This window comes from Arvicola amphibius, chromosome 8, assembly GCF_903992535.2.
Source record: "Arvicola amphibius chromosome 8, mArvAmp1.2, whole genome shotgun sequence".
Classification (NCBI taxonomy): domain Eukaryota; kingdom Metazoa; phylum Chordata; class Mammalia; order Rodentia; family Cricetidae; genus Arvicola; species Arvicola amphibius.
Genome location: NC_052054.1, coordinates 116,043,769 through 116,071,509, shown reverse-complemented (window position 1 = coordinate 116,071,509; position 27,741 = coordinate 116,043,769). Strand labels below are relative to the sequence as shown.

The 27,741-nt window shown below is 54.0% G+C and overlaps 2 protein-coding genes across 2 annotated transcripts in view; both read left to right on the top strand.

Moving 5' to 3' along the window:
• Window positions 1-12,561, top strand: part of Speg (striated muscle enriched protein kinase) — a 56,592-nt gene extending 44,031 nt beyond the window's left edge. The window contains exons 28-41 of the mRNA XM_038339068.1: window positions 745-787; window positions 1,796-1,864; window positions 2,049-4,017; window positions 4,270-4,401; window positions 7,585-7,701; window positions 7,879-8,046; window positions 8,140-8,262; window positions 8,427-8,594; window positions 8,700-9,279; window positions 9,700-9,939; window positions 10,035-10,258; window positions 11,057-11,132; window positions 11,414-11,563; window positions 11,851-12,561. Coding sequence (XP_038194996.1) covers window positions 745-787; window positions 1,796-1,864; window positions 2,049-4,017; window positions 4,270-4,401; window positions 7,585-7,701; window positions 7,879-8,046; window positions 8,140-8,262; window positions 8,427-8,594; window positions 8,700-9,279; window positions 9,700-9,939; window positions 10,035-10,258; window positions 11,057-11,132; window positions 11,414-11,563; window positions 11,851-12,043 — 4,252 coding nt within the window. The 3' untranslated portion in view covers window positions 12,044-12,561. The remainder of the gene's footprint in view (window positions 1-744; window positions 788-1,795; window positions 1,865-2,048; window positions 4,018-4,269; window positions 4,402-7,584; window positions 7,702-7,878; window positions 8,047-8,139; window positions 8,263-8,426; window positions 8,595-8,699; window positions 9,280-9,699; window positions 9,940-10,034; window positions 10,259-11,056; window positions 11,133-11,413; window positions 11,564-11,850) is intronic.
• A 1,357-nt stretch (window positions 12,562-13,918) lies between these two features.
• Window positions 13,919-24,946, top strand: Gmppa (GDP-mannose pyrophosphorylase A). The gene is given in 17 exon segments (XM_042055627.1): window positions 13,919-13,959; window positions 15,870-15,944; window positions 18,868-18,934; window positions 18,936-18,965; window positions 20,180-20,283; window positions 20,580-20,766; window positions 21,088-21,117; window positions 21,119-21,144; window positions 22,113-22,247; window positions 23,118-23,252; window positions 23,371-23,468; window positions 23,691-23,737; window positions 23,910-23,936; window positions 23,938-24,026; window positions 24,172-24,358; window positions 24,659-24,685; window positions 24,687-24,946. Coding segments are annotated over 17 exon segments (1,380 nt in total). The 3' UTR covers window positions 24,762-24,946.
• The last annotated feature ends 2,795 nt before the right edge of the window (window positions 24,947-27,741 follow it).

The window sequence follows — 27,741 nt, the reverse complement described above, 5'->3', positions numbered from 1 at the left end:
ATTTATTTATTTATGGTTTATTAATTCATTATGTATACAGTGTTCTGTCTACATGTGTGCCTGCAGATCAGAAGAAGGCACCAGATCTTACTACAGATGGTTGTGAGCCACCAGGTGGTTGCTGGGAATTAAACTCAGGACCTCTGGAACAGCAGGCACTGCTCTTAACCTCTGAGCCATCTCTCCAGCCCTTTTTTTTTTTTTAATAATTTAACTTTATTTTATGTGCATTGATGTGAAGGTATCAGATCCCCTGAAACTATAGTTATAGACAGTTGTGAGCTGCCATGTGGGTGCTGGGAATTGAACCTGGGTCCTCTGGAAGAGCAGACATTGCTCTCAACCTCTGAGCCATCTTTCCAGACCCCTCCCCCAATTTTTTAAAGAATAAGGTGGATTGGGGTTTTGTGTATGTGTGTTTCAGAGTTTTCTGAGTAGGATTTAAGAATGTGCATTTTTCAGTTGCCGAATCAACTCAAGTTTGTATTATTTTTAATTACCTGTGTGTGTGTGTGTGTGCACATGGGTGTGTTATGTGGATATGAGCGATGGTATCTGTGGAGGCCATCAGACCCCCTGGAGATGGATTTATAGACAGCTGTAATCTGCCTGATCAGGTCCCTTGGAAGAGCAGCTTGTGCTCCTAACCACTGAGTCCCAAATCTCTAGTTCTTAAGAGGTCCCATTTTCTCAGCCATTCATGAGTGAATGAACGATAAATCAGTACTTCTCATCCCTTTACAGGAGACCTACTGCAGAAGAGACACTGGAACATCCTTGGTTCAAAGTGAGTCTAGTCCTCCCACGTATGCTACAGAGATGGAGGGAAAGAAAATGTTACTAATGGCTCCATTTACTTACCATTACATGTGATAACTATGATATGCATTTTATATACATGTGACCTATTAGCCTTACAATTGATCTGTAAAAGATTGTATTATTGCTCCTATTTTTTAATAAAGAAACTGAGGCCCAAGTCAATGATCAAGTTGGAGTAGCTAGACTCTAAGCACAGACCTGAACTCCTCTTCCTATCTGGGGGATCCACTTCAGGCTTCTTACTGGTGCTCAAGGCCAGTCCTGGTCTAATTCCCTCCCTCTGTGCATCTCTGTCCTGAGTGGGTTCCACACACTAGTGTTTGGGTGGCCTGACTCACTTATGAATGTCACCTGGTCAGGATTCTCATCATTGATAAGCCCCAGCATCCTGGGACTAGGCACTGGTGGGCAGGCAGTCAGCAAGTGAGTCCAGAAAAGGCATCTAAGTAAACTTGCCATTGGATGAGTCCATATAGCTCAGTGGCAGGCTGCCCGCCTAGCATGTTCAATGCCCCGAGCTTGGTGCCCATCATCCTACAAAACTAAATACTTATCACTGAGCACAGTGCTGGGTCAGCTGAAGACAAGCCATTCTGCCAGCAACCCTTGAAGTGAGAGTTTCTGTCCTCCGACCAGAAATAAGTGACATTGGAGTGAGCAGGGTGGGGTCCTGCAGGGAGCTTTCGAGTCTGGACCACCAGGACTTCAGATGTCTGGGATGTTTGATAGAGACAGAAAGGGGGCTGGGGACCACCAGGATACCCAGTATTCCAGGGAAAGCCACCCTCTCTCAGGTACTCCTTATTTCCTGCCCCTCCTCTTACGAAGAATTTGTCTTAGGTGTGTCTCTGGCCTGACAGAGTCACAGAGATAAGACCCCAGGAACCCATACATCTTGTTTCGACCCCTACAATGGACTTTGTCTCTCAGAAAGGTCCGGGTTGTTCTCAGGTCCTCTTTTCTGGGTTTGCAGACACAAGCAAAGGGTGCAGAGGTGAGCACGGACCACCTGAAGCTTTTTCTGTCACGGAGGAGGTGGCAGGTGAGTGTGTCTGCCCTTTCCACACTAATTTCCTTCCACATACCCCCCATGGTGATCCCCACCTCCCACTCCTACCTGATCTGCCTTCCTGTCCCTATACTTCTTTCCCCAGAGCTGAAAAAGGGCCTAGGAGCCATTGCATCCTCTTGGCCTTTCTGGTCTAACTGTAGTACCTTCTTTGCAGCGCTCCCAGATCAGCTACAAGTGCCACCTGGTGCTACGCCCCATTCCGGAGCTGCTGCGGGCTCCCCCGGAGCGGGTGTGGGTGGCCATGCCTAGAAGACCACCCGCGAGTGGGGGACTCTCATCTTCATCAGACTCGGAAGAGGAAGAGTTGGAAGAACTTCCCTCCGTGCCCCGACCCCTGCAGCCCGAGTTCTCAGGTTCTCGGGTGTCCCTCACTGACATCCCCACTGAAGATGAGGCTCTGGGGACCCCGGACGCTGGGGCTGTCACCCCTATGGACTGGCAAGAACAGGGAAGGGCTTCCTCTAAGGACCAGGAGGCCCCCAGCCCTGAGGCACTCCCCTCTCCAGGCCAGGAGCCCCCAGATGGGCCTAGCTCCAGGCGGCCCGAGCTCCGTAGGGGCAGCTCTGCTGAGAGCGCCCTGCCCCGGGTAGGGTCGCGGGAGCCGGGCCGGAGCCTGCACAAGGCAGCTTCTGTGGACCTGCCCCAGCGTAGGAGCCCCAGCCCGGGTGCCACCCGCCTGACTCGGGGAGGCCTGGGCGAGGGCGAGTACGCCCAGAGGCTGCAGGCCCTGCGTCAGAGGTTGTTACGGGGAGGTCCCGAGGATGGCAAGGTCAGCGGCCTCAGGGGCCCCCTGCTGGAGAGCCTGGGGGGCAGAGCACGGGATCCTAGGATGGCGCGGGCTGCCTCCAGCGAGGCTGCACCACACCACCAGCACCCTCCCGAGTCTCGGGGCCTGCAAAAGAGCAGCAGCTTCTCTCAGGGTGAGGCAGAGCCCCGAGGTCGGCACCGACGCGCAGGGGCACCCCTTGAAATCCCTGTAGCCAGGCTTGGGGCTCGCAGGCTGCAGGAGTCTCCCTCTTTGTCTGCCCTTAGCGAGGCCCAGCCACCCAGCCCTGTGAGGCCCAGCTTCGCCAAGCCCAGTATCACCAAGTCCCCGGAACCTCCCGCTGCTGCACCCAGAGACTCTCCCCAGCCTCCCGCATCTCAGCCTGCCCCAGAGAAGGTTCCAGAGCCCAAACCAGAGCCAGCCCGAGCTGCCAAACCAGCACAGCCCACTTTGGCTCTGCAAATGCCAGCGCAGCCTCTCACCCCCTATGCTCAGATCATGCAGTCGCTCCAGCTGTCCAGTCCCACCCAGTCCATAGAGGGCCCCGCTGTGCCCCCATCAGAGCCCAAGCCCCACGCAGCTGTCTTTGCCAGGGTGGCCTCCCCACCTCCCGGAGCCTCCAATAAGCGCGTGCCTTCGGCCAGAACTCCCCCAGTGCTGGCCGAGAAAGCTCGAGTCCCCACGGTGCCCCCCAGGCCAGGCAGCAGCCTTAGTAGCAGCATCGAGAACCTGGAATCAGAGGCTGTGTTCGAGGCTAAGTTCAAGCGCAGCCGGGAATCGCCACTGTCACGGGGCCTGCGCCTACTTAGCCGCTCGCGCTCAGAAGAGCGTGGTCCCTTCCGTGGGGCAGAGGACGATGGCATCTACCGTCCCAGCCCAGCGGGAACTCCGCTAGAGCTGGTGCAACGGCCAGAGCGCTCGCGCTCTGTGCAGGACCTCAGGGTAGCGGGGGAGCCAGGCCTCGTGCGCCGCCTTTCACTGTCCCTGTCGCAGAAGCTGAGGAGGACCCCGCCCGGACAACGACACCCAGTCTGGGAGTCCCGCAGTGGAGACGGGGAGAGCTCTGAGGGTGGAAGCTCAGCACGGGGCTCCCCGGTGCTGGCGGTGCGCAGGAGACTCAGCTCCACGCTGGAGCGGCTATCCAGTCGTTTGCAGCGCAGCGGCAGCAGCGAGGACTCTGGGGGCACCTCGGGTCGCAGCACACCGCTGTTTGGACGGCTGCGCAGGGCTACTTCGGAAGGAGAGAGCCTGCGACGCCTCGGTGTTCCACACAATCAGCTGGCCTCTCAGGCTGGTGCCACCACACCTTCCGCTGAGTCTCTGGGCTCAGAGGCCAGCGGCACATCGGGTTCCTCAGGTAAGGAGGGACTAGGTGAGAGGTGGGGTACGGTGTGCTAGAGGTGGCTCTGAAAGAAGGGCCAGAAGGGTGGCATTGGCAGGACTAGAGAGATGAGGAAGGTGGAGAGGCAGAGGCTAAGAAGGAATCAGGAAGAGGAGGACAAGGTAGTTGGGTTTTTTTTTTTTGGGGGGGGGCTACCTTGAGAGCTACAGCGACGTGGGTGCTGGCTGTAGTGGCTACGCAAGAGCTCATGAGTCTGGGTCTGTTCAGCTCCAGGGGAGAGCCGAAGCCGGCACCGATGGGGCCTTTCCAGGCTGCGCAAGAACAAGGGCTTATCGCAGCCAAATCTCTCCGCCAGTGTCCAAGAGGACTTAGGTCACCAGTATGTGCCCAGCGAATCAGGTAAGAAAGCCTCAGGTTGCTCTCCTGGCTGAGTAAAAGTGGCTCACCAGGAGGAGCTTGGGCAGCCATGGAAGAGGCCTCGAGTTAGGAGAACAACAATGATAATTACAGCAGCAGCTGCCATTAATTAGCAGAGGCAAGTGTCCTATTAAGCATGTCACAAACGCTGTCTTGTTTAACACCATGGCATTCTTTAGAAGGATGATCTTCAGCCTCCTAGTTTGCGGGCGAGGAAGCAGGCTTAGTGAAGTGATGCTGAGTAGCTGGTCCAAGTCTCAGGTCTAACAAAGGGAGCAGTCACAGCCCAGAGCATCTCCAGGTCACTCTATTAAAGTCTTTGTTTGGCTGGCCTTCTGTCACTTGGAAGACCTTGGAAGGTTTCTGCATCTGGGTATCTGCGTGCAGGGTGTTTTTTTTTTTTTTTAAGTGAAGAGTTTTATTGAGACAAAGGGGATGATGGGAGGGAGAGAGAAGAGAAAAAGAGGAAGGGAGAGAGAGGCAGAGAGACAGAGACCTGCTTGACTCTTCAGAAGAGCAGCAGGAAGAGAGCCCTGGGAAGCAGCTCAAAATCCTACTTTGATGCACCCGGAGCCCCAGAGTGTGAGCCCCAGAGTGTGCGCACTCAAAGACACACTTTGTCTCCCAGCTTGGACTGCGCCCTCAGTTCTCTACAACTCTAAACGCTCCTCACACCCACGAAGCACATCTTTAGAGAAAAGTAGCCCTCGGGCTCTTTTTGCTGGAGCAGAGGCCTGCCACATCCCCTGGTTTATTTCTTGCTCAGGTGTCCTTGGGGCTGCAGGGAGGGAGGTATCCTCCACCTGGTGTCATTCCACCTGGAAAAGAGGCATTACTCAAGGAGGCCAGGCTTCCAGGCCATCGGGGTGGTCAGGAGGAAGTCACCAAGCAAGGCTGTGCATGTGATCTTTAGAAGCTGTCCACTCTCTCCTGGCCCAGTTTTGGGTTAAACTGCTCAGAATGGATCTAACCTCTGTTTTGCCTCAGTTGGCCTTGCTTGAGAGGACTGTGCCAAAGCTCTAGTTGGGACTCTGGGGCTGGTATGGTGGGGAGGGAAGACCAGCTGGCTGGAAGAGAGGGGAAAGGAGGGGGTGGAGGAGAGCATCAACAGAGAAATGTGGGGTGGCTAATCCCTTCCCACCTGGGGCTCCATTTTGCTAGTGCAGCTGGTTCCCTGCTCAGCAGTGCCCCCTGACCTCATCTCCCTGCTGGAAGAAGCTTCTTCTCCCACTCTATCAATTGGGGCTGGTCCGGAAGGAATGGGGAATGGCAGTAGGACTGGCCAAGCTAGGACAAGGTCATCTTTCAACACTCACCCCGGCCTGTTTTGTTCGGTCCCTAGAACTCCAACTAGGATTGGGGGTGGCAACGGATGAGGTTATTCCAGTACACCGGAGGATGAGATTAGGACCCCTCCTCAGGGAACAATAGGGTACAGTGAGAAGAGACACACACACTGTTCGCTTGCTCCTGCTGGATTCCAGATCCCTCCTGTTCTTCAGATCCTGATTTCCCAGGGGCCTTTAGCTCTCCCCACCCCCTCCAGTGAAGGACATGCGCTCCACCCCCTGTGACCCAAACCCGATTAGATCTTAAGGAACAATCCAGGGATCACAATTTCAAATCATCCTGTCTCTGAGGAGCTCCAGTCTAGCAGGACTGACACAGAGTCCCAAGCCTCTTGCCTTGGGTAAGGTCACCAACCAGTGTCTTTTCTGCTTTGCTCCAATAATCCCTCTTTCCAGGTTCAGCTCCTGGCTTCTCTGATGGGTGTATCAAAGAGATAATAGTAACAACCTCAAGAAGATCTAATGTCTGGGAGCACTTCCTTCATGCCAGACACGTGCCAGCACTCCATGAACCTCCTTTGAGTCTCACAGCAAACCCTCCTTACCTAAGCTAGGTTGGGCACAGTCTTTCAAATTCACAGACATTCTCTAGAAATGGAGCTTCTGAAGGGGCGTGACTCGCTTAGGGTCCTGCAGTCCCTGTTCTGTTCTCTCAGAAGCTTTTTTTTTTTTTTTTTTTTTTTTTTTTTTTTTTTTTTTTTTTTTTTTTAGACAGGGTTTCTCTGTAGCTTTGAATCCTGCCCTGGAACTAGCTCTTGTAGACCAGGCTGGTCTTGAACTCACAGAGATCCACCTGCCTCTGCCTCCCGAGTGCTGGGATTAAAGGCGTGCGCCACCACCGCCCAGTCTTCAGAAGTTGTTTTTAGGGGCCTGAATTGAATACACCAAAGTTGAAATGTCAGGAGGCTCCCCTACACCTCAGGGAGGCTGAGAGACACCCTTCCAGGGGCTGCCTATAGGGGGTACTAGCTTCAGGTCTCTCCAAACCGCACAGGTTTTGTTTGTTTTTTTGAGACTGAGTCTCTCTGTGGAGCTCTGGCTGTAGTAGAACCATGTAAACCAAGCTGGATTCGAACTCATAGAGATCCTCCTGCCACTGCCTCCCAAGTGCTGGAATTAAAGGGACATGTGCTACCATGGGCCAATCTTTTCTTTTTAAACATTACATTTATGTATTGTGTATGTGTGTTTTTATACATACACATATACATGTGCCTGCCATGGCATGTGTGTGGAGGACAGAGAACAACTCTCGGGAGTGTGTTTTTTCCTTCTATCATGTGGCTCTCACGCACTGAACTCAGATCATGAGGCTTGGTGGCAAGAGTCTTGCTGGCTCCAAGGCCACACATTCTGATCACAGATTCTGCATGCAGTCCATGTTAGCTCATGACATTGCTTCTTCTCCTTCCCCTTCCCACTTGCCCTGCAGTAGCCCAGAGGGAGTTTAAATTACAGAATCTTAACTGTTATCATTTTTCAAAATGTGTTTGTTTTTATTTTACCAAATGCTTGTAGAACACTTAGTGCTGGTCTCAGCTCTAAGTGATTTACAAAGGTGAGGTATGGCCCGAGCGTCCTCAGTCATCAGTCAAGGAGAAGGTGGTTCCACATGTGCGGAGGGCCTGGAGAAGGTGATGCTTACCACAGGAAAATTCTCGAAGGCCCAGCATGAGCTTCTACTCCCCACATTTGGCTGGGAGGAGAGAACCATTCGCTCTGTTCCCTACTAGCCCTGTCACACCAGGGCTCACATGCATCTGTCCCTCCCTGGGCAGCAAGCAGCCAGGGTCCTGAGCTGTCTCTTTTCCTTCAGATTTCCCCCCAGTCTTCCACATTAAACTCAAGGACCAGGTGCTGCTGGAGGGGGAAGCAGCCACCCTGCTCTGCCTACCGGCAGCCTGCCCGGCACCCCGTATCTCCTGGATGAAAGGTAAGTAGATTGCATCTTCCACAGAGAAGGGGAGGCGGGCGTGGCGGGGGGGGTGACAAGTGGCTCCTAGTGAAGGGCATAGGAGAGGGGGAAGCAGGGCCACAGGGAGGCAGAAGTGAAGGGCAAGTGAGAGAAACCTGGATTTCCTCAGCTGCCCCCATGCCTTCTCGTCCCCAGATAAGCAGTCCCTGAGGTCAGAGCCCTCAGTGGTCATTGTGTCCTGCAAAGATGGACGGCAGCTGCTGAGCATACCCCGGGCTGGCAAGCGGCATGCTGGGCTCTATGAGTGCTCAGCTACCAACGTCTTGGGCAGCATTACCAGCTCCTGTACTGTGTCTGTGGCCCGTGAGTTAGGGGGGTAGGGCTCATGCAATAGGGATGAGGAGGTGGGGTAGAGCTTGCTGAGCCCTCCACTGAGGCCTCTCCTTCTCCTTCCAGGCATCCCAGGAAAACTAGCTCCTCCAGAGGTGCCCCAGACCTACCATGATACAGCACTGGTGCTGTGGAAGCCAGGAGACAGCCGGGCACCTTGCACATACACTCTGGAGCGGCGGGTAGATGGTGAGGGCACGGCAGGATGGGGGAAGGAAGGAGGCAGCCAGTGGCAGGCGGGGTGACAGGCAGGGGTGCTGCCTGGGAAGGCCAGTTTCTTCTCAGATAGAAGCCTCTTCTCTGGAGAGCTAGAGTCCCTTCTGTGGCCTTAGCCCTCCCTGTGCTGTCCGCAGGGGAGTCTGTCTGGCACTCCGTAAGCTCAGGCATCCTCGACTGTTATTACAATGTGACACACCTGCCTGTCGGTGTGGCTGTGAGGTTCCGTGTGGCCTGTTCCAACCGTGCTGGGCAGGGGCCCTTCAGCAACCCTTCTGAGAAGGTCCTCATTAGAGGCCCTCAAGGTCGGTGGAAGGTGGAGGGTGGTAGCCATCTCTTCCCCGTTTCCTTGGAGCATCACAGCTTTCTTCCCAGAACACTCAGGGATGATTTTCTTTGTCTCCTCTTAGATTCTTCGGCTCAGCCAGCTGCTGCTCCCCAAGATGCCCCTGTTACCTCAGGGCCAGCCAGGGCCCCACCTCCTGACTCTCCTACCTCACTAGCCCTCACCCCAGCTCTTGCTCCCCCAGGTCCCCAGGCAGTCACTCTCAGCTCCTCAATGTCCCCCATGTCCACTAGCCAGGCCTTGTCCTCACTCAAGGTCATGGGTCCACCACCCCCGACCCCTCCACGAAAGCACAGGGGTCTGCTGGCTGCCCAACAAGCAGAGCCCACCCCACCCAGTATCCAGGTCACCCCAAGTGAACCCAAGTCTTTTGTCCCTAACACTGGAACCCTGACCCCAACCTCTACTCCACAAGGGGTTAAACCAGCGCCTTCCTCAACTTCCTTGTATATGGTGACTTCCTTCGTGTCTGCACCTCCAGCCCCTGAGCCCCCAGCCCCTGAGCCCCCTCCTGAGCCCACCAAGGTGACTGTGCGGAGCCTCAGCCCATCCAAGGAGATGGTCAGCTCCCCCAAACCTGAGAGCACCACTCTTCGACAGGGCCCCCCTCAGAAACCCTACACCTTCCTAGAGGAGAAGGCCAGGCAAGCAGGATGGGGAAGGGAAGGTGGGAAAGAGGATGGGACACAAGGGACATGAAGTATAGGCAGAGCAGACTGTCATGACTGGGTTTGGAAAAAGAGGCTGAGGTGGGGGTCTTTAGAACTGTTGGGTTCAGCTGGGTACCACCCTGAGCTTGAGCCTCGTGCTGTCATTTAATCTTCACAACTGTGAGGGGAAGGCACTGCCTTGCCATCAGCACCCCTTTCACAGATGAGAAAACTGGCGAGGTTATGGACTCGTTTATAGGTAGAGAGCCAGCGAGTGCGGAAATCTTTGTTCCTAGCAACAAACTCGGAAGCCCACTGCATTCTTGTTCCCAGGGTCCCTGCTTCCTATTTTAGTTCTCACAATGATAGCGTCCACCTGAGTCTGTGGCATTCCCCCCCCTCCTACACACACAGGGGCCGCTTCGGTGTTGTGCGATCATGCCGGGAGAATGCCACGGGCCGAACGTTCATTGCCAAGATCGTGCCGTATGCAGCAGAGGGCAAGCATCGCGTGCTGCAGGAATATGAGGTGCTGCGGACGCTGCACCATGAACGCCTCATGTCCCTGCATGAGGCCTACATCACCCCTCGCTACCTTGTGCTTATTGCTGAGAGCTGTGGCAACCGGGAACTCCTCTGTGGGCTCAGTGACAGGTAGCTGGGTGTTCCCAGGGAACGGAATGGGTAGCGAGAGTTGGGGAAGCTGGCCGCCTCCGCCACGCCCTACCCACCCCTTACCCCCACCCCAGATTCCGGTATTCAGAAGATGATGTGGCCACCTACGTGGTGCAGCTGCTGCAAGGGCTGGACTACCTCCATGGCCACCATGTGCTACACCTGGACATCAAGCCAGACAATCTGCTGCTGGCCGCTGACAATGCCCTTAAGATTGTAGACTTTGGCAGTGCCCAGCCCTACAACCCTCAGGCCCTGAAGCCCCTTGGCCACCGCACAGGCACTCTGGAGTTCATGGGTGAGAAGACCAGCAGCTGGTCGTGGTAGAGGGTGGGGGGACTGCCAAAGGGGTGTGCCAGGCTCACCCTGTCACCCACATATTCGTACCATTCGCTGTGCAGCAACTGTTATGTAAATAATGAACAGAGCTTTTTCCATTGATCTTTACAATAGCCTTAGAGTTTGGCATAATAGTGCTTCGTTTTTACAGATGAGGAAAGAGAGGAACCCTGACGTTAAGTATTCGTCCAATTAGACAGTTACAAATAACTGCAATGGGATTTGCAAAAGCTGGAAAGACGAGAGAATCAATTATGACTGTACAGAGCAGGGGAAACCAGCGGTTATGTAGCTACCTGCTAACTGATGCTTATTGTCTCTATTCCTTAGAGCGACTCTACAAGCCACACTTTATAGACGAGACAATGAAGAGCTAGGCTGCTTTAGTAAATCGCCCAAGGTCCCATAGTTAAAGAGGGGCAGGTTTGGGATTAGAGCCAGCCAGGCTGCTTTCAAATGCTCTTAAACTTGGTGTTGGCCACAAGGAACGGATCCAAGGCAGCTTGTGAAGTTGCATCTTAGGTCCTTGGGAACCTCTAGTGCCCCAGGTGGCCCACATCTCCTGGTGGCCACCCCCACTTTTGTCCTATCTGCTGACCTATAAGGCCTGCTGCTCTGATTTTACTCATGATGTGGTAACCTGGCCATGGTCCTGCTCCTTAAGGCCCCAGATCCCCCCACACCCTGCTCCGCCCGCCCGCCTCCTGTTCCTTTGCCACAGGGAACCTATATCAGCTTGACCTCTGTCTCCCGTCAGCTCCTGAGATGGTGAAGGGAGACCCCATTGGCTCTGCTACAGACATCTGGGGAGCGGGTGTGCTCACCTACATCATGTGAGTGGCCTGGCCCTGCTCCGGCTCCCCGCTCTCCTCTGTCCATGATCCTCTCCATCTGCCTGATCTAGCTGTCAGCCCCCACTTCTGCCCACACCTCCTCCATCTTGCCCTGTCTCCCCACCACCCATCCACTGCCAAGGTGGGACTGCTCCTGAGTATTGTGCCCCTCCCAGATGCCCTATGCTAATGTCTCTTAGGCTTGCTTGACCATCATTCTCAGGGAGGGGCAATAAGAGGGGCATCTGAGACTGTGCCAACTCACCTGTCTTCCTCAACAGGCTTAGTGGATACTCCCCATTCTATGAGCCAGACCCCCAAGAAACAGAGGCTCGGATTGTGGGGGGTCGCTTTGATGCCTTCCAGTTGTACCCGAACACATCCCAGAGTGCCACCCTCTTCTTGCGAAAGGTCCTCTCGGTACATCCCTGGTGAGTAGGCTCCCTACCTGCTAATCTTCCAGTGCTACGACTCTGGCTTCATGGCCAGACTCCAACTCTTCCATGCAGTGCAGCAGCAATCATACTGTCTGCCATTTAAAGCCCATAACCATCCTGGGAAAGACAGGATTGCTGTCCCTATTCCAGAGACTGAGAAACTAAGCCCAGTATCACACACATGTTGGTGAATCAGGATGGGTAAAGGGCCTGAGGGAGGGCACAGGCTGCCCTCTCCCAGAGCTTCTTTCCCGGTTCACGATCCCTCACTGGCCTGGCAGGAGCCGGCCCTCACTACAGGACTGCTTGGCCCACCCATGGTTGCAAGATGCCTACCTGATGAAGCTGCGCCGCCAGACACTCACCTTTACCACCAACCGGCTCAAGGAGTTCCTGGGTGATCAGCGGCGACGCCGGGCTGAGGCTGCTACCCGTCACAAGGTGCTGCTCCGCTCCTACCCTGGCAGCCCCTAGGTGGCATGGACCACAGCCCAGCCACGGGCTTCAACTCGGGTTCCCACTCAACGCTGCCAAGGGACATTCCAGAGCCCATGCTCAGCTGGACAGGCCGGGAGCTTCAGATACCAGCAGCAGCAACATCTGGCTGGGCTATTACCTCATGGACCTAAGGGGACAAGGCCCCTGGGGCTTCAGCCGGATGTCACCCCGGCTATAAGCAGAGCAGGAGACACACTAGTCGGACTGGGCAAGGGTGAGAAGAGAAAGAGGCAAGGAGGGAGTGGGGAAGTGAGGAGCAGAGGCTGGGGAGGAAGGAACTTGAGGAAGGTTCTGGGATGCGGAGGAAGAGGTGGACCTCAGGGAGTGGCTGAAGAGGAAGGAGGGTCCAGTGATGTGGAAACAGTGAGCTGGGCTGAGGACAGGAGAGAAGGACAGAACAGAGCGGCAGTGCCAGGGCCAGAGCAGAGATAAGTGGAAGGGAGGGCGGAGGGCGGGCTCAGGGGTGGCAGGGCAGGCCAGCAACTGAATCTTCAGAAAGGAAGAAGAAAGGCAACGAGATGTGGACCTAAGGCCACTCAAGCTGGTCTCCTGACCCAGCGGATGTAGCGCTGGGCCCTCTACACTGGCCCAGGGATGTCCCCGTTGCTTCTCCATGGCCTTTGCCCTTCTTCCTATTTGTATTTATTTATTTATTGCCTTTTATGGAGTTTCCTTTCCATCCAATCCCTATTGCCTATGTTGTCCTGACCATCCCCTCAGCCGTCCAGCTGTCTGTGCAGCTCTCTGTCTGTCTGTCACAAGGAAAATAAAAACAGCAAGCGGCAGGACTTAATGTATGATCTCTGGGTGGGGTGGGAAGGAGAAGACTGGTGGCTCGGAGTGAGTCCTGAGTGCAGTTTAGCCTTCTGTAGACATTGACAGTGATTCAGGGGTATAGAGGGTATGTCAGTGTGGACCTTGGGCCCTTAGAATCCCTCCCTTGACTCTCGCTCCTTTTTATCTCTAGAAGGGAGACTGTGGTCACCTACTGAGTTCCCATAGCCACCCTCTATCTAGATCCCAGGAACCCTCCGTTCCTATGCTTCCTCTTTGTAACTTGAAGAATGCTGGGCTCTGGAAGGGACCAGTCACATCCCTGGCCTGTCTTGGTCTCCTTTATTCTTGTCTTTCCCCAGGACGAGGGTGAGACGGATTTCATCTCAGTAATTGGGTAAAGGAGGCAGTGTGAAGAGCTGTAGAAAGAGCTAGAAGGGGCTCCGACCCCCGATTCTTGGGAATTAGAACACAGATCCAAGTGCATGGAACAGTTGTGAGTGCCTAGGAAACCATGTCCAGCATTTCCTAGGGTTGAGGGACACATCAGGCTGGACCGTCTTTCTCTATGGCAAGTTAGGAGTCTCTTGGACCATGACTGGATACACCCATGCAGCACCCATCAATGGTCCCAGGGTCCCAGAAATGAGCTTTCTAGACCTGAGGTAGAGGAAAGAGGGATCCAGGTTTTCTGTGCTCAACCTTGAAGCTTTACTCTCGGCAAAACGAAAGGAACAAACTTCTGACTATAAACAGAGAATGTAGGCACTGGTTTGAGGACCCCTTGACTCCAGCTCCAACAGCCATTCTGGCTTCCCAGGACCTCAGGAAAGAGGCGAGGTTCATCGTCACAGAAGAACAAGATGTTAGAACCAGTGGGAAGGGATGAGAGAGACACCTTGCCCACCTGTCATTCCAGTTATGAAGATACACACTTTGCTTGCGAGGATCTCCCTCCGCATGCAGCAAGTGCTTTCGTATAAAAAATGAGGTGCTTGAACTCATATCTTGATAAATGGTAAAAATTCCTCTCCCGTCCCCCTTTGATCTGCAGTTCCCTCCCCATCTCCATTGGAAATGGCATGTGAACTGCCTGTTCCAAACCCGGAGGAGCAAAGGTAATTTATGTCAGCAGAGTGGTGTCAAAACCGTTCTGATCAAAAGGTGGCAATGCCCCACACCGCGTACTTACAGTGAGTGGAAACAGTGCTTCTGCTGGATGCCCTGCACAGGCTGAACTCCACTCTCGCCCCCGAGAGAGGATCTTTACCGTGGGCAGTCTGATGCCCCTCGGCACCAGTTTAGGCCCCTAGCGGACTTCAGCAGACTTAGGGGTTGGAGAGTCCCATCATGGTGCTAACCTTCAAGGATAGTACTGACCAGCCAGATCCTATCCTGTCACCAAGAGGGAAGCGAGTAGGGAATGAAGGTGACATTGGGGGGTCAGGGTGTTGGCTGCTGTTCTCAAATATCTTTCCTGCACCCCGCTGGTTTACTTCATCTAGCCACCAGGGGGCATGATGTCAAAAGGACTCTTGGGGTAAGGGTGGCTGTTAGGTCTGATCATTCCCACTGGTTTTGACAGCCACGTGGTCCTTTCACTACTGGCTATGTGGAGCAAGAAATTCAAGGCTACCTTGGCTGTATTTAAGGATATTTCCACAAATGCCTGTACCCCTTTAACTTACACTGTCAGGAAAAGGGCACATTATATGTCTGCCTGGGGTTTGAGATAAGTATAAAGCCATGCCTCCTATCTATCTATCTATCTACCTACCTATCTATCTATCTATCTATCTATCTATCTATCTATCTATCTATCTATTTATTATGTACACAATATTCCTGTCTGTGTGTATGCCTGCAGGGCACCAGACATCATTACAGATGGTTGTGAGCCACCATGTGGCTGGGAATTGAACTCAGGACCTTGGAAGAGCAGGCCATGCTCTTAACCACTGAGCCATCTCTCCAGCCCCCCATGCCTCCTATTTGCCACATCTGATTCCCCCTGCCCTGAAAAGGGATGGGCCATATCCAGCTGTCCAGCTAGTCAGGTGATGGTGTATCCCAGAGTAGCTCATCCCAGGCATCCTAGGGCTAAATACAGAGCCCATTTGGGCCAGTGGGTGGGGGCTGGGGTTCCTGGGATGGGTTGGGGACAACCATGCCAAACAAGGCAAAGAAAGGAACAGTGTATAAAATCAGAGCCTGGTGCTGACTACCTACCCTGCTCCCCCCGCTGCTGTGACATCCAGGGAGGTGGCCTACAAACTACCTAGCTAGGCAACTTGGTCCTGAAGTCAACCCCTGTAGGAGGAGTCCATTCCTGGCAGAGGCTTCAGACAGTCTCACCCCCAGGTGGGTGTTTTCCTTAAGTAGGGAGTGGGGTGAAAACACAAAACCTCTGGCTCAGCTGGCCCCCCCCCCATATTTGTTGTCTGTTCTTCAGATGTCCAAGCAGTTCCTGTGGGGAGAAAACAAAACAAACAAACAAAACCAACAACAACAACAAAACCAAGCAGACAAACCAGCTGCCACACGTCCAGGATTTACTCTGGATATCAATGACCCCCAGGTCCAGAATATCTCCTACAGGGGTCATGGAGGAAGGAGTGCAGAGGAAGGCTGCGAGACCTGCACTGTAGCTATGGTGTGAACCAACTAGTTCACTGGGCTGGGGGAGAGATCGTTGTAGTGCAGAAAGGCTGAGGGCAAGAGAGGGACATCTTTAAAAGGAACAGTGGTCCGCCCCTTCCTATCAATCCCAATTTCCAGGTTAGGTATCTAGTGGGCCAAGGAGAAGGGGCCCTTGGAGGCCCCCACCACACAAGGAGGTGGCGTGGCTGGCAGACTGGGCCGGGAGCAGGCTTCATTACTATTATGGGAGCTCTGAGTACTGGCCCGGCCTGGGGTGGTGGTAGGGTGTAGGCTTCAGAAAGAACTGAGGGATAGAGTCATGCCTGGGTTCTGGAGCCACTGGAAGACATAGTTCTGGTGAAGGCAGCACAGCCAAGCTGAATTTCAGCTCTCCCGGGTCTGTTCATCTGCTGGAGCAAAGATGCAAGGAGCTGAGCGATGTAGTGGCCCAGGCTGATTGCAGGTAAGTTGGCCTACCTGGGTCAGTTTAGCCAACGCCTTCTGCCACTGCTCAGACTCTGCATGCATCCTGTGGAAGGAACAGGTGCCATAGTCCAAAACAGCACCACCCTGCAGGCTCTGCAGTAGTATGGGTCCACACTGGCACGCCTTTGTAGCTGGGCCTAGTCCACACAGAGTGATGAGGAGCCCAGCCTCCGCACTGCTGGGAGGGCAAGACCGTCCTAGCAATTTCCTCTCCTACTTCAGGGACCTGATTCCACCAGACTGAGAAGTCAGCTATGGGCTCCCGTTGTACCACGCTAGGGCCCAAGGTCATAGAGTAAATCAAGATTTAAAATCCAGTTTCTGGCTCCCAACACAGGGCATGTTCCCCTACTCAAAGCTGTCTCCGAAATACTGTGAGAGATCTTTTGATCTCTACTGACTCAGAGAAGGAGGGACAGGGCCAAGTCCTGTTTAATAACTACAGAGATAAAACCTTAGAAGCTAGTCATTGTCCGATATCATAGTGTGAATTTCATTTTTTTTTTTTTGTTTTTTGTTTTTCGAGACAGGGTTTCTCTGTAGCTTTTTTAGAGCCTGTCCTGGAACTAGCTCTTGTAGACCAGGCTGGCCTCGAACTCACAGAGATCCACCTGCCCTCTGCCTCCCGAGTGCTGGGATTAAAGGCGTGCGCCACCCACCGCCCGGCCCCATAGTGTGAATTTCAATGCACATTTGGGCCAGATATTACTTGGAGAGGTGATGCTCTTATCCCACCTTGCTTTTAGGTGGGGTTTCCCCGCCCTTCCTCTAGTTTAGGCTAAGATTCAAAAGGGACACAATAATACCCTACACGCAAAGACACCAGAGTAACACTGCCTGCCCAGATACCGGCTAGCCTCCTCCGAATGTTTGCTGAATAAAAGACAGAAGAAACACCAAATACGACGACAGGGGAAGGGCTGGATCTCCAGTAAAAGCTGGGCCTTTTCTGGGACTGATTCTGTTCCCAAAAACCTTGCTGAAGGATGAGGGTCGTTGGACTGCAAAGAAAAGAGGTATTCTAATTAACTAGGCTCACTACGCGGGTAAATTGACCCACAATTCACTCTCCATCTCTCCACACCTCCCCAGCGTGTTGAAATTGGCACCAACAAACCACGTGGGACCATTTGCTCCGCACCACACCCCAACACACAACCCCCCGGGCGGCTGCAAGCCGGCGCAAGGAACCTATCACTTTTGCGCTCAGGTGGACGTGGCTTAAAAGGGACAAACCTTCCTCTGTCTTGCTTAATAAATAAAAAACCCGCCGAGTCTTTTTTCTGTGTTTGTGGCCGTTGCGCTTTTTAATCACCCACACCCTTAATCACCCAGCACCCCCACGTACTTATTCCAAGCCAAGGTCACAGAATGGGCATGTCACTAGGACGTCGGGAGAGCGTGCCTAGTCCGGTCCTTCGTTTCACAGAAAGTAAATCCGGAACAGGACTTCTCTCGGTGTCAAACGTCCCAGAGGGACAAACACGGGAGCTAAGACTCCGCCTTCTCTTCTTTGGCTCAGGCTAAGCGCGTTGTCCCCCGGCTGTTGGCGCCCCAGCCCCTACCCCTTCCAAGGCTGGCCACACCCATTTCTCCTCTAGTCTGGATCCTCCCTAGCTTCTCCGCTTGTCACCTGAGCCCCGTACCGTGAAGTCCTTAAGATATCAAATTAGTTCCCATTGCCTAACTTCTTTGCCTTCACACATTCACCTCCCTCTCCATCTCCCTCCCACTCCTTCCCCCCTCCACTCCCCCCTCCCCCCCGCACTCCCCCCCCCCCCCCCCCCCCCTCTCTTTCTTATTTACGGCCGCTCCTCGATTCTCTTCGACCAAATGTCTAATGAAGTTGGGAGAGGACTTTTAAAACTACAAACTCCCGGCATCCCCTGTAAGGCGCTCTCGCGAGTTGTAAGGAGACACGTACGCGGAAAGGAGCAAGCAGCAGCAGGCGGCAGAGCCGGCGTAAAGGGAGCTAGTGGTAAAGGGACCTACTTGGTGGAGGGGGTGGCGGCCAGGTAAGGGTAGGGGACAGACCCTAGTCGTAGGGAGGGGCTCCGAAGGTTCCGTCCGTCCTGCTCTCTCTCATGTCCTGGATTGTTTTGGTTCCATAACCCTTGGCTACGAGAAACTAACGTCTATTGGACAGACTCAGTTGGTGGGGTCCAGAGGGTCAGCAACCAATCCTCGGAATCCAGAGATTTGGCACCAGTCTCAGTACGGGCACTGCTGGAGCTTGTAGTGTTTGGCAGGTCAGAGACCCCTGTCCTTTGACTGAGTTTTAGCACATGCGTTGTGGATTCCATTCAAGCACCCAGAGCTGTTAGTATTGGTGCTCATCTAATGCAGATTAGTGCTAGTACGCTGCTTGGGGTTCATTCTTAGGATTGAAATGAAATACCCAGGGCTCACGCGAGGTTTTTTGCGGTTCCATGTTCACCGCTGGAATTCGGAGCCGAACCTCTAGAAAGAAGATGCAGGCGCTTGCGAGTTATTGGGATGGAGGCTTCTGGTTGTTGGTGTTTGTGATCAGAGAAGGGAGTCCGTTGAATTCCCAGAGTTTACAGAATTTCTTCACTGCCAAGGTGGGGTGCAGGGTTTTTGAAAGGTGCTCAGGTTCTGGATTGGCATGAAATTGATGGTGGTAGGAAGGACTGTACTGAACTTTGAGTTTGCATCCTAGGAAAGGGCGAACGTGCTGCGATTTGAAGTGTGAGATCTGAGTGTAATTCTTCTGTTGGCGGTTGGTTTAGGTAGCAATATCCATCATGCTCAAAGCTGTGATCCTCATCGGAGGCCCTCAAAGGGTGAGGAGCTGTTAAATAGGGGAGGGGGAGTAGGCTGAGCGGGTCGGGTGGGCTAAACTATTCTCTCCTCTCCTCTCCTCTCCTCTCCTCTCCCAGGGACTCGCTCAGGCCTTTGTCTTTTGAGGTGCCCAAACCACTGTTTCCTGTGGCAGGTGTCCCTATGGATCCAGCACCATATCGAAGCTTGTGCCCAGGTAAACCCTACAGGTTCTCCTCTCACACTACACTTCCTGCTCATCTCCTTCTGCTGCCCATCTCCCCTTTCCCACCAAGGAAACTTCAAGGGCTGTCATTCACAGGTGCCTGTGTGAGTGGCACTTTTTCGGGTGGTGCAGAGCTGCAGCTAGCCCTGTTGATTCCCTGCCTCTTGCTGCTTGGATTTCACACCTAGTTTTACAGTGTGGAATTGAATCAGGCAGGGAAGCTAGAAGAGCATTTAGAGCCGTAGGCATGGGGGGCCTTATTGATGATAAAGCGCAGAGCCCTGCTGTACTCCTTTTCTTTATTGCTTTGTAATTGGGATAGGTGAGGTTTGGGCTTGAGTCCAGTCTCCCTGCTGTGACCCAGAGCAAGTGGAATTCTTACCCTGCTTTGAGCTCTAGTTTTCTTATCTGTAAAGTAGAGATTAGACCTCCTTTGTAGAGAAGTAAGAGCTGTAAAATGCCTAATTCAATGCCACACCCTCGATATACCCTCGTCTCATGCTGGTATCGAACTCAAGGATAATATAATAATGGGAGATGGTTCGTTGATACGGTGCTGACTTGCAGAAATATGAGGACCCACGTCTGCTCCCCATCACCTTATATAAAGAGCCAGTCATGATGATGGACACTTGTAATCTCAGCACTGAGAAGGCAGAGACAGGCAGGAGTCTGGGGCTTACTTAGCCAGCCAATCTATCCTTATTATTAGGTCTCAGACCATGACACACACACACACAGGGTGGACCACTCCTGAAGAGAGACCTGACCTTTGGCCTCCAGGTGGACGAATTCACATGGGCATGTGTACCCACCCATGCATGCACACACATGCATGAACTACAGATACAGCTCAGAGATAGAGCACTTGTCTAGTATGTCTGAGGCCTCCCAGTACTGAGAGAGAAAGAGGGGGCCCTGGATAAGGAAAGGGAGAAAAGGTGACTGGATTATACATTAATGTAACTTGGTAGCTGACGTCATTCTTAGGGTGGGTTCCAGTTCAGGTGCATGGGAGAATATAACGAAATGGAAAGTCTAGACTGAAAGTTCTGTCTTCCGCATTACCCGAAGGAAAAGCAGGCTAGAATGGTTGATCACCCGGGGTACACGGCTGAAGCTGCACTTGTGTCCTCTAGACTTCTGGACCAGATTCTCCTGATTCCATCAGAATTTTTCTCTTCCAACCTCTTCTCTTGTCCTAGGTTCCTGGGATGCAGGAGATTCTGCTCATTGGCTTCTACCAGCCTGATGAGGCCCTCACCCAGTTCCTAGAAGCTGCCCAGCAGGAGTTTAACCTTCCAATCAGGTGTTTGAATGCATGAGCGCATGCACACACTGCACACACACACACACACACACACACACACACACACACACGTATCTGAGTCTCAAAGTTCCTGGAGTGGTTTGAGTCAGTATTTGTTAGAGTTCATTCCATACCCAAGGGATTCTTATTTTGGCCATCAGAATTGCTTAATATAAGGTTTCTCTGCAGGCCCTTGGCCAGTATTTCTGACAAGGTCAGAGGTATTGGGGGGAGGGTGAGTCCGGTACCCTGGCTCATGATGTCTCACTGAGTTGGCTGGGGTTTTTTGGGGACAGATACCTGCAGGAGTTTGCTCCCCTTGGCACAGGAGGTGGTCTCTACCATTTCCGGGACCAGATCCTGGCTGGGGCACCTGAGGCCTTCTTCGTGCTCAATGCTGACGTCTGCTCTGACTTCCCTCTGTGTGCTATGTTGGATGCTCACCGACGCCAGCGCCACCCTTTCTTACTCCTCGGCACCACAGTGAGAGAGAGGGCAGGGCGGGCTGAAGGCTATAGAGAGGCTGGGACCATTCTAGGTCTTAGAGTAGGAATGGCTGCTGGGAGGGAGCTGTGCTGGCCCGATGACGGGAATGGAGGTGTCGTTGGTAACCCTGAGCCCTTTGGTTGCTGGGAAGTAGGGAGAGGGGAGGGCAGCTGTCAGCTCCCGACTGCTGAAGGCCTGTCAGTGTCAGAGCTGCGTGCCAGGTGTTAGAGGGGAAGGAAAGGAAAGGAAGGGAGAGAAAACAGCCTCGGCTGCCCTGGAGAAGGCAGGGTCACTGTCTCGGATATGTCTGTCTCTTAGGCTAACAGGACACAATCCCTCAACTATGGCTTGCATTGTTGAGAATCCACAGACGCAATGAGGTGAGAACAGAACGGGGGCTGGGCACCCCTCTGCAAGATCAGCCCCATACCTCTAGAGAATTGCTGAGAACACTTTAAGGTGGATCCCATCATGTCAAGTGGATAGGACAGTGTGGGTACCATACCCCCCTACCCTTCCCATGTAACCCTTTAAGAGAGAATGATGGGGAAGGGCTGCCAGTTCATTTCTGTAGGTGTGATGTCTTAATAAATGTATGCACAGGGCACTATGGAACACAGAAGAGAGGCCCGGCGATGGCTGGGGGGGGGGGGGGAACAGGGCTTCCTTCAGGAGCAGGGTGAGCTGAGTTAGATTTGAGAAGATGAAGGAGACTGAAGGTTTTGCAGTTTGTGCAAAGATAGGCAGGAGGTGCATGGTGCATCATAATTATTGAGGTAGGAGCATACTCCCTAAGGCAAGAGGGGCATTGTCTCTGTCTGTGAGAGTCCCTGTCCCTGAATCTCACTGATTTTGACACAAGAACCATTTGATTTATTTATAATTTTATATATATATATATATATATATATAAAACATAATGTATATACATGTATGTGCATATGTACACACGCAGTTTTGAGGCAGGCACCAGCTAGACATGAGAGAAACAGAACCACATTTCCTACCCCCCTGAACCTCAGTCTACAGGAGAAAGAGTCAGAGGCCAATCCTTAGAAATGGCACAATGGCCTGAGTGAGGAACGTCCAGAGGTCGGGGGTAGCTAAGTGGAAACTGGGTTTTCTAAAGGTGGGTTTTCCAGAGGAAGAGGGAAGGACATCCAGTGGCCTGGAGTTGCGCTCCTGCAATGCTAGGTCTTAGGGAGGGTAGAGCAGTAGCCCTCTGGGGATGTAAAGCCAGGTAGGGGCAAGAGGTGAGCTACCCTTTGGGCCTGGAAATGAGAGCGTGAGATTGTGGTGGTGGTGGTGGTCCACCCTCCACTGTCCTTTCTGCTTTCACGTCCTTAGGTCCTACACTATGTGGAGAAACCCAGCACCTTTATCAGTGACATCATCAACTGTGGCATCTACCTTTTCTCCCCAGAAGCCCTGAAGCCTCTTCGGGATGTTTTCCAGCGTAATCAACAGGATAGGCAACTGTGAGGCAGCCTCCATGACCCTGGGACCCAACCCCAAACATCCTAGACCCAGACTCCTGCCCCCTGCCAGGCTCTGAAGGTTCCATGCCACCCTGCTCACCCTCTCTCCCCTTGTCCTTTCCCAGTGGTCATCTCTAGCTAGCCTCCCTGAGTCCCTCCCCTTCTAACCCCATTCTGTCCCTCTTCCTTATACACCCCAGCTCCTCTGTCACTGCCTGCCTATTCCCCTTCTGGTCCATTTCTCTCCAGCCCTGGGTGTCCCAGAGACATCTTTCAGAGCAGACGGCAGCACACACTTGGGTGCCCATGTGCTCAAGTGCAGACACACACACACACACATATACACACACACAGGCTACCCAGAGACCTGCTTGCTCATGTGAGGTTTGTCCTTCCAAAGCCTGAAAGCTGCCTACTAGGCTTCTCCCACCCAGATCCCATCTCACGCCTCATTCATTTGCTGACAACCATTTCTCACTCCACCATGTCTCTGCTTCTCCCCATCTCTCCTGGCTTCTCTGTCTCTGTTTCCGCTGAGCTGGCATCTCTACCATCTCTTTTCCCCCCTCTCTCTGTGACTGTCTCTGCCCTCACCAGCTGCCTTGCTCTGGGGTGAGTTTGGTTTTTTTTTTTTTTTTTTTTTTTTTTTTGTGCCATCCAGTAAGGGAGGGTGACTAGATGGGTGAATGGGGGGAAGGATGGGAGGAGTGGGATCCAGCTAGGCGTGGGGCTCCCCAGTGAAAGCAGGTCTACTGAGGGTAATATAAGTCCCTAGAATTTGGATAGACCTTGATAGAGGAGCCAAGCTAGAGGCCTTGAAGAGGTGGCGAAAGCCCCTTCAATTCTGATGTCTTCTCCTTTCCTGGCCAGAGAGGAATCTCCAGGCTCATGGCCTGGGGCAGGGACCATCCGACTGGAGCAGGATGTATTCTCGGCTCTGGCCGGGCAGGGCCAAATCTACGTGCACCTCACTGATGGTATCTGGAGCCAGATCAAGTCTGCAGGGTATGTGGGGGTTGGGAAGAGACTGCCTCTGATCTTGAGGCTCCGAGAGTGGCATTGGGGTGGTAGGCACAGGTCCTGCTGGACCGTGGAGTGTCTCACTCCCTTTTCTGACCCCTAGCTCGGCCCTCTATGCCTCCCGTCTCTATCTGAGCCGATACCAGATCACTCACCCAGAAAGGCTAGCCAAACACACTCCCGGGGGCCCACGAATCAGAGGTACCACCCCATCCCATCATTGCCATTTACTGTTCCCACACCCTGGGAGCCTACACTCCTTCACCTCAGGTGCGGAAGTGAAGGCTCAGTGTCTCCCCCACCACCGCCTGCTCCTCCACCCCCAAACTCCCCCCCCCCCACACCCACCCCCCCCCATCCCCCCCCCCCCCGTCTAAATGTGTTTTGGATATCTGCCCTCAGGCTCTTTTCTTCTGCTTCTAGGAAACGTTTACATCCATCCAACTGCTAAAGTGGCCCCATCCGCTGTGGTAAGCTGTGGCCCCAACCTCAGGGAGAGGCTGTTGGGATTGGTGGGGGAAACCCAGGGACTAAGATTATATGCTGGTGCGTCTCTTCCTCCACTTTGGCTCACCCGTTATGGGGCACTCGAGCATCCTCCATCCCTCCATTCTCATGGTATGATGGTCCTCTTCTCCACAGCTGGGCCCCAATGTCTCCATTGGAAAGGGGGGTTGACTTTGGGCGAGGGTTGCGTCTGCGAGAGAGCAGTGTCCTTCATGGAGCCACTTTGCAGGTAGGACACCAGGCACACAGTGTGTGTGGGGACCCAAAAAGGCTGAGGGGAGGCCCAGGGATGCCTCCAGGGCAAGAAGGGTGAGCCCTAGGCTCTGCATCTTCCCTTCTACACATTCTTATACCTACCTCCCACTCCACTCACCTTGACAACCATCCTATTTGACAGGAGCAACACCTGTGTCCTTCACAGTATCGTTGGGCTGGGGAGCACCGTGGGGCGCTGGGCCCGTGTAGAGGGGACTCCCAATGACCCGAATCCCAATGACCCACCACGAGCTCGCATGGACGTGAGAGTCTCTTCAAGGATGGAAAGCTACTTCTACTTACTTCCTGCCATTACTATTCTGGGTATGGTTTATGGGGGTTAGGGGTAAGGGTTGGGAAGCTCCACAGGTGATGTCTTGTATGTATCACTGCACTGTGTGCAGACAGATGTGTGTGTGTTTGTGTGTGTGTGTGTGTGTGGTATTCTTTCAACAAACATTTACCAAGATCCTATCATGTACTCAGGCCTGAATTAGTCACTGGGGCTGAGACCAGGAGCACAGATGGGCAGGGAGGGCCCCCTCTTGATGGCCTAGCCATTGCCCAGGCTTTCTGGCCCCATCACCGTCTCATACCTGCTTGCTCTGTGCCCTTGACGCATGCTTCAGGCTGGCCGCGTCCGGATCCCTGCCGAGGGTGCTCATCTTGAACTCCGATTGTTCTGCCACACAGGAGCTGAGTCGAAGCTTCACTAACCAGATCATCCTGTGAGGGTGCTGTGTAAAGGGCCCCCAGGACTCCTGCCCACTCCCCTTTGGCTACTGCCTGCCTGGTCAGCTCTGTCCAGAAAGGGATCTGAGGAAACCGGGCAGAATCCTCCCTTGCAAGGAGCCACTGTGTGGCCTGGGACGTCTGGCCTCCCTCCCCACGCCCAAATAAACCCCTATGAACCTGGAGCCAGCTTGGACTCCGCTTGTGCCTGGGCTGGGGGTGGAGGTACAAGAGGGGCAGCTGAGTCAGGCCCCCCCCACATTAGCATTTAAATTGGAAGTCCTTGCTGCTGGCTCATGAATAATGAATCCGGAGTCTTGGTAAATCTCCCCCTCCCACTGCCTCAGCCTTCTGCACTAGCTGCTTTAGAGGGAGACCCTCCAGACTCCCTGGCCCTCTGACCTTCGCCCTGCTTGCCTGCCTCCCTGGGCCTGGCTTTATAGAACGCTGAGAGAAAGCTGAGGGATTTCAGTGGGTACACACACACACTTGCTGGGAGGCTTGGGCCCAGACTGAACACCCAGCAGCCCGTTCTCCTCAGCTCCTGCCAAGACCCAGCCCTGGCCTGTTTAACGCTTTGCCAGCTCCATCTGCTCCCAGACTGCCTTTGGGGAGTTGGGGGTTTTGCCCCTACTCCAGGGGTCTCCCAGGATCTGTCTCCCACTCCTCTGGCAGAGGTCTCTCGTCAGGAAACGCATTGTCACCTTTTGGCAGCCTCAGACCTTCTGGCAGGTCATAGCCCTGCTCTTCACACGTCTCTCATGTTTGCCCATGACCCCAGCGTGCCCCTCTTGGCACCCCCCTTTCCACAGCTGTGGGTGCTGAGCTTAGTTGCCAGATGAGCTGGTAATGATCGTAATCTGCTAATTGAGAGGAATCTAATTACCCGGAGAGAATAGGGGGGCAGGGTTTGGGTGGGAGGCAGGAGGGGGGTCCTGGCAACCAGCTTGGGTGGCAGGCAGCAGGGTGTCCGGGTCTTGTCAACACCAGGGTCGGGACAGAGCCCAGGATCTCATAGCTTCCTAGGCAGGCAGTTAGAAAGATATATGGGAGCTGGACCAAGGCTGACCTGGGGATTGGCCTAGATACGACCTCCTGGGTCCTGAGGGCTGGGAGACAGCCATGGGAGATGGCCCAGGGTCTTAGTCCTAACCTGTAACCTGCGTCTCCACAGTCCATTTCCCTGGTTTCTTCCCACCTGCCCCCAGCCAAGACCTCTCATCACCATCAGCAGAGAGTTGCAGACCCGCTCAGCCTGGGGTCACCTCCCTGAGGAAGGGGCTAGGAGAGGGTTGGACCACAGGACCAGGCTCTGGGTCCCTTTCCTCTCCTCCCCCTATCCTGACCCTTCTGTTCCAAGTGGTTGGCAGAGGCCATGGCAGCTCCATCATAATATGATAATTTAATTATTTCTCAGCAAAACCACCGTGAAATCCAATAAGTCTGTGTCAGGCCCTGGCCCCCGGGAGCCCCTCCTAGACCCAGTGGAGGTGGAGACAGGATGGCAGGAGGCACTCGGAGGGGAAAGGGTCAGTGTTTGAAGGTGGGGTAAGGCAGGGAAGCTGAACCCTTCAAAACATTCTCCAGGCTGAGGGGGTCACTCATGCAAAGTATCTTAACGGTGAGGGGGGACGATGCCCCCATTTCTCCCCATCTGTCTAAGGGGCAACTCACCCCATAATATGTGAGCACCCTGCCTTAAGAGGTAACGGGGAGCCCCCTTGTCTGCTACGCTGGGACCCGCACCCAAACTTGGTCTCATGGAGGTATAGGTGTAGGAGGGTACTGGCTCAGGGGTGGGTTTGAGAAGGAACTGGGGTGGGAAGTGGGGGGGGAAGCAGGGGGAGGGGTGCAGGGGAGGGGTGTGTTCCTGCCATTAGTGCTTTTTCCCCCCAGTTTCCATAAAAAGATTATTCTGTAAAATCAGCGAAGGGGAACGAGCTGGGGGCCGGGGAGGGGGTGGCTCCCTGGCATCAGGCTGGATGGGGCGACAGGGGAGGAGAGCTGAGGACAGGGACTGAGTGCGGAGAAAAATTTGGATGGGCTTCAGGAGCAAGCAAGACAGGGTGAGCCAAGAACACTGGGTAGGGTGGGGGGCCTGGTCAGAGCGGGACGGGGGGGGGGAGGCAGTGCCCTCTTTCCCTCATGTCCTTTTGCTAGGGTTGCCCAGGGCCCAGTCCTACCTCTATATTAGTTCCTCCCCCTGGCACTTAGCAGCCATTATGGGGGAGCAGATTGCAGCCCCCTCCCCCTCTCTGAGAAGCAGGCACAGCTGGGGCCCGCCACATCTGCCACATCAGCACGGAACACAGCTGGGTGTGCCCAGAGCCATGCTCCCCAAAACACAAAGAGGGAGGGAACCAAGGAGAGCCCAGACCCCTGAGATAGACACCCTGACACCTCTGCCAACAGACACTCCTCAAAGTGAAGCAACACCCACCAACACACGCTCCCTCGTGTGCAGAGACTGAGAACTGGCAAACACGCAATTACCCAGCCCCGCCTGCCACCCCCGCTCTCCTCCCGCAGCCCCCTCTCTTTCCTTTCCTTCCCCCTAAGGCTGCCTTCTGTCACCAAGGCCGGCTCTGAATTGTCCTAGGTTAGGTGTGCAGGAGTGGGGGGCTTTGTTGGCACCAAGAACACCCTTCTAGTTGAGCAAGAGACGGTAAGGGATGCCTCGGGGTCTCGGGGGCTCACCCTGAGAAGCAACTTACCCTTCTTCCAGGACTGTACCCCTCCCCATAAGGAGACCTACCCCTAGACAGGTGGGGTCTCCATGCCAGTGGACCACCAACGACTATTCCTGTGGCCCGCCTGTTCCACAGGACACCACAAGGAGGCGCTGTGCGCTCTTAGTCTCCCTAGACCTGTTCTGAGCAGCTCCTGGGGCCAGCCTCTGCCAACCCTATTATCTGGTAGTCCTCTACCATCCTCACTTCATCGGTTGGCTTAGCTATGCCACCCCGGGCGTGTGTGGGGT